The 9,606-nt window shown below is 57.3% G+C and overlaps 1 protein-coding gene across 1 annotated transcript; it reads right to left on the bottom strand.

The window, feature by feature from the left end:
• Positions 1-2,529: 2,529 nt before the first annotated feature.
• On the bottom strand, positions 2,530-9,088 carry HMGB3 (high mobility group box 3). The gene is made up of 5 exons (XM_031602684.2): positions 8,941-9,088; positions 6,483-6,639; positions 5,978-6,117; positions 5,303-5,477; positions 2,530-4,847 (listed from the first exon to the last, which is right to left on the bottom strand). Exons 2-5 carry the CDS (start codon positions 6,630-6,632, stop codon positions 4,704-4,706), a joined length of 609 nt encoding a protein of 202 aa, XP_031458544.1. The 5' UTR covers positions 6,633-6,639; positions 8,941-9,088; the 3' UTR covers positions 2,530-4,703.
• Between the last annotated feature and the right edge of the window lie 518 nt (positions 9,089-9,606).

The raw sequence follows: 9,606 nt of genomic DNA, 5'->3' as shown, positions 1-9,606 counted from the left end.
TTCCTCTCTGCCCAACTCTCCAGCCTGTCCAAGTCTCACTGGATGGCAGCACAGCCTTTGGTGTGTCAGCCTGTCCTCCCAGCTTCATATAATCTGCAAGCTTGCAGAGAGTGGACACTATCCCTCACCGAGGTCACTGATGATGATGTTGAACAAGACCAGAGCCAGCACCAACACTAAGGAACACTGCTAAAAACAGACCTCCAACTGGACTCTGTGCCACTGATCACAACCCCCTGAGCTCTGCCAGTCAGCCACTTCTCAACTGTCCACTCATCTATCCCACACTTCCTCAGCAAACCTCCCAGCAGCTTGTGCTCTCCATGGCTCCAGAGCAGGAGGCATTCACAGCAGGAGGGGAGCAGCCCACAGGTGCCCTGGATGAGCCCTCGGCAGCCCCAGCTGCAGGCTGGGCCATTGGCACAGGCCTGGAGCCACCCCACACCTCCCCTCATCTCATCATACCCATACTGGCCTGGCAGGGGTCAGGTGCTGAGGGCCGCTCCAGCCACAGATCACCAAACACAGGCTGGAGCCCTCCTGACAAAAAGAGGCAGAGGCACACAGCACGCTGCCAGGCACGTGGCTGCAAGCAGAAACAGGCTCAGAGAGCAACTGCTTGGTGGCCAGGTCCTCTCTGCTTCACTCCACAGTGTGGCTGCAATTTGCGGTCCAGTTCATTGCATTACAGTCCAGCAATCTGGAGGTCCAAAGCTGGGAGCATCCAGCTGTCAGCCAATGACATGCAGCAGTGGCAACCCTCACACCCCCCTGCTGCAATAAGCATGGGCAGCCAACAGCTGGCCCGACACAGAGCAGACAGAGGTGCGACTGCTGCGTCCCCAGGACGGCCCCCAGCAGGCTCCCACCTTCCTGGGGATTTCTGCTAGAGCTACTTGCTGCCAATTGATTCCGTGTGCGTTTGGATCGTGATTTTTAATTAATATTACGATGGAAAAACGAACGTGCTGCTTCCTCACACATGCATTAGGGTACCGACACAAGCAGCAGGAAACAATCTCATAGCACTCATAGCCCTTTGCTGAGGGCCAACCCCCTGTGTTGGGGCTGCGCTGAAGCAGTTCCACCTCACAGCCCGCCCAAGTCCCAGGGCGTGCATTCAGCTCACACAAAACATTTACCAGACTTCAACCGGATTTACAATTGTATGGGCTGCAGAGCAGCAGGAGAGCCGGCCTTGCAGCCCCAGCTCTCACTGGCACACTGTGGGGCTGAGCTAGGCAAGGGACAGGCTCTACCCTGCTACCTCTACCCTGTTAGAGCAGCCCCGTCCGTGCCACACTTTCCCAGCCAGCTTGGTTTGAGGACACGCTGCTCTTTGGCAGTTAGGTCTCAGGAGGAGCACGGCCCCCAGCACAGCCCAGCAGCACCAAGCACAGACAAGCTGCGCGGCGAGGCAGGTTGGAGCCTGGGGCCTCTGCCTGCCCTGCCCCTCCACACGCAGTGCCCGCAGGTGATCTCCTTTGAGCAAAGCCACTCCATCTCTGTCATGCCGTATTTTAGGCATCCAGAGAGGGGATCCAACCAGCCCGGCCACCATCTGACTTCCCAGAAAGGCAAACGGTCCCGCAGCTGCTGCACAGGCTGACTAGCTCCCCTCCAGCAGATGCAACAGAGCACAGTTTGGGAATGAAAGCCGTTTTGTAGCCAGCTCCAGCACGTTCACACAAGGGGAAGTCTCCCTCCATCCCTCCCCTCAGATCTATTTCATCGTTACCCTTCTCTACGCAGAGTGGAGGTAATAAAATACACACTTACTCTGCACAGCTTTGGAGTAAAGTTGAGCAAGGAGTTTCAGCTGCACGGCAGCCCAAAGCAGAACCGCCTGTTTGGAACACCACAAGCATGTCAGAGCGTTCTATCAAATAAACGGAGCCGTGTGAAATTAAGCAGTTCCCAATATTTCAGATGACAACATCTCTGAACACAAATCAGCGGTGGTGGAGCAGGGGAAAAATCCTATGTTATTTATATACGTTCACACTGCGGTATTTATCAGTGGCAGAGCACCAAGGGGACAGGCGCACCAGCACTGCAGCTCAATACCCCAAATTCAAGTCCCCAGAGTCCTGCAATAGCACTGTATCAAACAGCATCCCCCAGGCATGCCATATTTCAGGAATTTGCCAGGAACAGGTAGTACCTATGGCCCAAGACCTCCATCGAGCCCTGCAACTTGATAGATTTCCAATATAACAAAGACAAAGAGGTGTCAGCTCCAGCTCTTATTTGCTAATACTATCAATAGGGACTCAGCTCACTAGCAGTTAATTCAAAGCCAAGCTCGATTTGCACAGCAGTGATCTACACTAATTCCCATATGTGGCTAAGGGGAGATTTTGCCAACTAGACAATAGGAACAGCATTAAAGCTCCTGAAACGATGCCATCGCTTTTCTCTTCTGCTCCACCACTTCCCATCAAATTTCCACATTGGCATCTCCAGTCTTCTCCCTCATGACACAAGAGGCACAGGAAAGGCAGGGAATACAAGGGTACCTGTTTCTTTCCCAGGCACGGTTTTATTCAGCCTTTTAAAGCACAACTTCCCATAAAATGGGAGCCAATTTCACACTTCTTCTATTGTAGTTCTTTAAAGACATTTAAGAATTGCCATAATTAAGCAATTACAGAAGCATTTCCAAGATCCAACCAACACTAAACCATAAAAAAAAAATCACCACATGCGGCTATATTCCATGAAAGTTCCTAACTTGTTTTTGCTCTCAGGTCCTACCCTATCTCAACAGTAGATCAGTGTTTTGCCCCGACACCGCAGTTATCGAGAGGTCACAGAAAGCCAGACACAGCCCAGTCAGGCGATGAAGATGTTTCTCCTCACCAGCACTGCTTCTCCTGCCTGCAAGCCTGGCCCTCGTGCATCTGCAGTTGGGCTCAGATGTGTCGGTGGCAGCACCCATACCCACACAGCAGTTCTCCTCTCCTGCCAAGCGGGTGGCACGTGGCAGCGCACATCTGACGGGGTCACCACGAGCACGTCAGCATGCCCACCTCCTCCTGGCCAAGCAGACGGGCCGCGAGCCACAGCCAGAACGCGAGGGATGGGGTCAGAGCCACCAGCCCAGGACTGAGCAGGGCAGCTCGATCCCAGACTGCGGGGCACCCTGCTGGAATTGGGAAGATCGGGTCTGCGCTGCAGTCAGAGGCACCGGAGGGGAAGAGGGGTGCCATGCCCTGCCCCGCAGCACGCGGCCGCCTGGTGTCTCTGGGAAGGGCACGGGGCGAGCACCTGCAGCACGCTCCTAGCGCTGCAGCCAGCCTAGGGGCCTCGCTCCTGCCCAGGGTTAAGATGCTAGAAAAAACCACAAGTCTGAAACAGTTTAACACAGGACAAAAAAGGCACATTTTAATATGTACAGCAATGCATTTGGGCTATAAATTTACCCAACACAACTGAAAAAAAAAAATCCAAACTATGCTTTTATACTTATTCCATAGTATCAGCCTCATTCCTAGCCACCTACCTTTCTCTGCATCTCTGAATGCTGCTATATACACACACAAACAAACAATTACGTCATGAATGTTCATTTAGGCTCCCAAGTTCAAGTAATAAAGTTCAAACTTGCATAGCATCTTATGCCACTCAGCCATAAACAGTTATGATTGCATATTAGCTGGAGCAGCCATCTCTTTCAATTCAGCCAGTTTTGGCTGGCCACCATTTATTTTTATTTTTAATCCTTGAGTCAGAATGTTTCCTAAGTCACCAGCCCTGAGGGATGCCACAGATTGGAAATGAACCTCTCGCTGTTGTTAAGATCCTTTTAAACCAGAAATTTAGAGTGTTGTCAAGAACAGTTTTAAAAATGTAATACTGTTTATTTTGCTTCAAAAACATTTCAGCATTCTAAACATACAAAAAAAACAGAACGTTGCAAATTTGTTTAAGTACAGAGTGTTTTTGAACTTCAGTTGCTGCACTGGCTCTTCACTGAGTTGACGATGAAGAGATGTCTACAGTTTCAGTTTAAAAACTACCGCACTTAACTAAAAAAATCCGTACACTTCTCATGCCAGCTGAACCCCCTTCCACAACTAAGAATGGCAGCAGAATGCTATTTCACTATATACAGAAAGACAACTTTAAGCTAAATGGACGCCCACTGTAGTGTAAATAGATCTACCCTCACAGTGCATGCTTCGGGCCATGGCACCCCGGGGAACGTACGGCCTCTCCAGTAATCACTGCTCCTCTAAGGCATCATAACTCTAAGCATGTACCACAAGAATCTGTCTAGTTTTTACAAACTATAGATATGTACAGTTTATAACCCAGGATTTTCTAGCCAATAACCATATAGTAACACCACCTTACAAATTAAAAAAATGCTTGAAACATTTTTAAATGCTTTGTTACACCAACAGCAAAGTGCACAGAGTTAGGAGAACACTAGAGGGCCTTTTCATTTTAAAAATGTTTGGAAATATGTACAACTTTGATACAGTTTCAGGGTGCTCATTACACCCATGGCCACTTCATGTAAACCAGTTACAATTTCTAGAGCACTTTTAGAAACTACAACGCGATCGGAATCCAAATTTTTTCTTTTTTAATTAAGCCTAATAAGGGCAAGAGACACCATCTCAAATAAGAGGTGCTGCATTTACGGTGTTTCCCCTACTCTATGGTATTCACATGGAGACAAGTATTGTACAGTTTTATTCGTCATCATCATCTTCATCCTCCTCTTCTTCATCCTCCTCCTCCTCTTCGTCTTCTTCCTCTACCTTTTTCCGAGCAGCTTTGGTTGCCGCTCCCTTTGCGCCATCAAACTTTCCTTTAGACTTGTAGTCTGCAACATCCTGCAAAGTCAAGGGGATGTCTTAATTTGCTCTAAGTGCCAAACACCCAGCATTTGCACAGCGGTGCATGTCAGTGGAGGGGACTGTCTTCCTGCAGCTGCGGCCCCGGAGGGCAGGCAGCCCTGCGCCCCACGCTCATCTGTACTCGTCTGAGGGAAAGGGAAGCCAACCTCTTGTCACTTTCCTGCTAGCAGGACGTAGCTCCCCTAACAACATGGCAAACTCTCTGCTGAAGCTACAGGTGTGCTTTGCCTGGGGACGTTCCTCCCTGCCGGAACGCACCTGTCTGCTTCTACCCGACTGCAACCCGAGGCACATCCACTGTGAGAGCTGGGCCCTGCAGCACACCGAGAGTGCCTAACTGCAACAGCTGCGGGCAGCAGAGCCCCCACTGCTCAGCTCTGCCTGTCACACAGAGGCACCAGCAAAGGAGAGACACGGTACAACAGCCTTACCTTCTCGTACTTCTCCTTCAGCTTAGCGGCCTTATTGTTATAAGGCTGCTTTTCACCATCGCTGAGGTTGTTCCACATTTCACCAAGCTTCTTTGCTACGTCCCCAATGGATATGCCAGGGTTTGTGGACTTGATCTTGGGGCGGAACTCTGAGCAGAACAGGAAGAAACCAGACCTGGGGAGAAGCACCAGAGGACAGTGAGCAGCACAGCAGCACAGCCCAGCAGCAGCCCCTCCCTGTCCTGCAGCACAAAATCCTCACCTACACCTACGAGTGGACAACAAGTTGGGTTTTTAATTACTTTTTTTTTAGTACACATTTTGATTTTACTGTGGGCCAAATTTGCAGCCTTAAACCTTATTTTGTTTCTATTAAATGTTTTCTATCCCTGCCTCTCTGCAATTCCATCTTCAGTGTACAAGTCCCACTGTAGGCCTGCTGTCCGCATCTTTCGTCACCGTGATTTTAAGGGCACTGAGTATCGATAGCTCCGTCAGCACTCAACGTGCTCAGGGTTACGGGCAGCCCAGAAGTCCCACAAAACACTTCCACCACCAGTACTTCTATACCCGCAGTATGCCCCACTGACTTCTCTTATGGCAAATACAGACAAGCTGTAAGCACTGCAAGATGAAGTGCAGAAACACTCTGCACGCCATGCCTCAGGTACTTACGGTGGTCGCTTTGGGGCGTTGGGGTCCTTCTTCTTCTTGCCACCCTTAGCTGGGCCATAGTCCTTCATTTCTCTATCGTATCGTACCTTATCGGCCTTCGCCATTTCATCAAATTTAGCCTTCTCCTTGCTTGACATAGTCTAAAAAATACACAAAAAACACAAGACACCAAGCCATGTGATCACCCAATGTTCAATAGCTGGCAAACTTTGAGTACACAAGCCAACACATGTCAAGTCAACAGGGCCATTTCAGAATGTGTTTGTTTTCTAAGGGACCACTGCGGGGACCAAGGTCCTGGCCAGGGCAGCGGCCACAGCCAGCACTGCATGAGGGAGGCAGCCAGGTTGGCACAAGAGCTCACAGCTGTTACAGGGGCCAGCAGAACATCAGGCAGGGACGCAGCATGCGGACCTGAGCAACAGCAGCATCCCCCTCTGCCCTCAGATGGGCGCAGGCAACACAAGCAGATAACAGGACCAGTCATCGCTTCAAATTAAGGTACCTTCCACCTCTCCGAGCACTTCTTAGAGAACTCTGCAAAGTTGACAGGAACCTCTGGGTTCTTCTTCTTGTGCTCCTCGCGGCACGTCTGCACAAAGAAGGCATAGGCAGACATCTTGCCCTTGGGCTTCTTCGGGTCACCTTTAGCCATCCTGACTCTGTGGGGCAGAAGGGAGAATGGAACGCGTGAACTTCGGAACACACGAGTGCGTGCATAGTGTGCACCTGTTTGTACACAAACACCTCCAGAAACAACCTGCCCTCACTCACGCCTCTCCTCCCACAACACCTCCTGCTGTCTCCCACATGGCTCTGCAATCATTCTTCCTTGGGCTTGTGCAGCAGACCCGAGCCAAGCGGAACCCATCGCAACCAAAGTTTTACATCCATATGTTTACATTATGCCAAAGGATGGGAGCCGGGCCATTAAGCTCACGGACTGCTGCCCACAAAGCACTACCCGGAACCCAGCGCAAGGTGTTTGAACCGGCCTCCACAGCAAGGCTTGAGCCACATTTCACCCCCTCAGCAGCCACATCCTCACGCTGGGGGCAGCCCCAGGGCCACACGGACCCCAGCCCGCAGCAGCGCCCCAAGCCCCGCACACAGCAGGGTACGGGTGGGCGCGGGCAGCCAGCACAGGCCGGGAGCAGCGGGTACTGGGTGCAGAGCTCACTTCGGGACCGACCCTATTTGTTTTTCCCTCGGGCAATAAAAATAACCCCGCAGCAACGCTCCCTATTCACGGCTTTCCAACGGTTTGAAAACCCGATTTCTATTGGCGCAACGCGGCAAGGTGCCGGCTCGGGACCGGAGGCCCGGCCCGCCGCTGCCGCCGCTCGGGGCCGGCGGGGCGAGGCGCGGGACGGGAGGCGCGGGGCGGGCCGCGGCCTGGCCGCGAAGTTCGGGGCGCGCAGGCCCGGCGCGTCCCGGCCTCCTCCCGCCATCTTCCGCCCCCGCCGCCAAGGTCACCGGCGGCGGCCGCGGGCACCTGCGGCGGGGCCGGGCCGGCGGCACGGCGGGCGGGCGGAGGGGGCAGCGGCGGCGGACACCGATAATTCATCTTCCATTTTGTGCGCCGCCTCCCGATGAAAGAAACTGCCCCTGAAATACGGCGGGGCGCCGGGCGGGGGGCGCGGGGCGGCGGCCGGGAGCGGCGGGGCGGCGGCACGGCCCGCGGCGGCACGGCCCGGCTCGGAGCGGGGAGCGGGAGCGGCGGCCGCGCCGCGCGCCCGGGCCGGCCCCGCTCGCTAAGATGGCTTCTGCCGGCGCCGCGCGCTAACAAAGCCGCGCTCCCCCTCCGCCGCGCTCTGCCCCCGCGCCCGCCGCCCCCGGCCTCGGCCCCGCCGAAACACCGCCCCCGGCGGGAAGGGGCTCCGGGGCGGCCCCACGGGCGCGGGGGCGGCGGGGCCGGGGCGCGGAGCGGGCTGGAGGCGGCCCCCCCCCCCCCAGCCTGCCTAGCGCAATGCTCTGTAACAAAGGCTCCCGTGCAGCCATTATAGCCGCGGCTCCGCTCCTCCGCGCCGCGAGAAAAAAGTGCCGCGAGCCTCCGGGCGGCCCCCCGCAGCCCAGCCGAGGGCGAGGGGCGCCGGGGGGGGACGGCCCGGGCCGAAAGCGAACGGTTTGGGTCCTCGGCGGGGCGCCGGGGGGGAGCGCTCCCCCGCCGCGACCCCCTCCCGCCGCCGCACGTCTTTCTTCCCCGCGCCGCGCTCCGGCGCCAGCCATGTTATGCGCGGCGGGCACGGCGCCGCAGCCGCCGCGAGCGCGGCCTCACGAGCGGCCCGGGCCGGGCCGGGGAGCGGCGACGTGGGCGGACAGAAGGGATCGGGGCGCCGGAGGCGGCGGCCGCAGTCCCGACGCCGGGCCGGGCGCAGCGCGGCTCCCTGTCACTGCCGGAGCGACAGCCATGTTAATGCGGAGCCCGCGGCGGCACGGCGCCGCGCCGCGCGGCTGCAACTTTCCCCCGCCGCGCCGCTCCCACCCGGGGCGCACGGCCGGGGCCGCGCGGCAGCAGCGGGCGGCGGGAGGATCCCGGCCCGGGCGGGACGGGGCGGCGGCGGCGCGGAGCGGCGGTCCCGCGGCGGGCAGCGGCCCTACGGAAGGAGCGGGTGGGCGCGGGGCGCCCCGGGGCGCGGGGGGGTGGGGGGGTCCCGACGGGGCAGCGCGGAGGGACGGGTACGGGGCAGCCGCCGCGCCCCGCTCCGCCCGCGGCACCGCGCCGCGAGCCATGCGTCCCGGCCCCGCAGCGACCCGCGCGAGGGGAGAAAGTTTTGGGGAATTCTTTTTTTAATAAGAAAAAAAAAAAAAAAAGCAAGAAAAAAAAGCGGAAAAAAAAAACCGAAAAAAAAAAAAAAAAGCCCGGTACAGCGAGAGGAGAGGGGCGAGAGCGCGGGGCAGGGCGGGGCGCGGCGCACAGGGGGCAGCCGCCCCCCGAAAAGTTGCGGCGGGGCCGCACGTACCTGTATTGTTCGCGGCAGTGTGGCAGGAGCTGAGCGCAGGGCACGGCGCGGGCTCGGCGCGGCTCAGCCTCGCGTTGGCTGCCTACGAGAGCGGCCTGATTGGCTGCGGGGCTCCGCCGTTTAAAACAACCTCCTCGCCCGCCGATTGGCGCGCCGCCTCATGAATATTAAGCGCGGCAGCGCGGCGGTTGGCGGGCGCGGGTGAGGTCATTTGTTCAAAACGGGCGCCCGCCGGGGAACGGGGAGCGCGGCCCGGCGCGCTCCGGGGGAGGTGGTGGGGCGCGCCCCGAAGAGCGAATCCCGCCACGTGGCCGCGGCGATTCCTCTGTACGGGTGTCCCCCAGAAGGACGGGGTCGAGTTCGGGGCCGCTCCCACCGCGGGGGCTCTTGGCGGCGCCGCGCTCTCTGCCCCGTTTAGGAAGCGGTCCGCAAAGCGGCGCGGCGCGAGAGAGGGCAGCGGGGCTGCAGGGATGAACGGAGAGCCCCAGCTGCGCCGTGGGGAGCAGCCGCATCCAGCAGCCGCTCCTCGGTGGCTCCCGCCTCGGGGCCGCGAGGGCCCGATGCCCGCTTCGCTAGCCCAGACTGCGGAGTTCGGTTCTGTCGGGCACGACAGCCGGCGAGCCCCGTCCCGCTGCTGACAGGACGGGCTGCCCGGCAGCACATCGC

This window comes from Phasianus colchicus, chromosome 14, assembly GCF_987193195.1.
Source record: "Phasianus colchicus chromosome 14, bPhaCol1.hap1.1, whole genome shotgun sequence".
Classification (NCBI taxonomy): Eukaryota; Metazoa; Chordata; class Aves; order Galliformes; family Phasianidae; genus Phasianus; species Phasianus colchicus.
This window is presented reverse-complemented; position numbering and strand designations above follow the sequence as displayed.

What these genes read in the sequence shown, in the direction of transcription:
- HMGB3 (XM_031602684.2), bottom strand. Translation starts at nt 6,632, where the DNA reads ATGGCTAAAGGTGACCCGAAGAAGCCCAAGGGCAAGATGTCTGCCTAT. An exon ending in AACGCCCCAAAGCGACCACC is followed by an intron (nt 5,478 to 5,977) that starts GTAAGTACCTGA and finishes GCTTCTCCCCAG; the next exon opens with GTCTGGTTTCTTCCTGTTCT. An exon ending in TGAAGGAGAAGTACGAGAAG is followed by an intron (nt 4,848 to 5,302) that starts GTAAGGCTGTTG and finishes TTGACTTTGCAG; the next exon opens with GATGTTGCAGACTACAAGTC.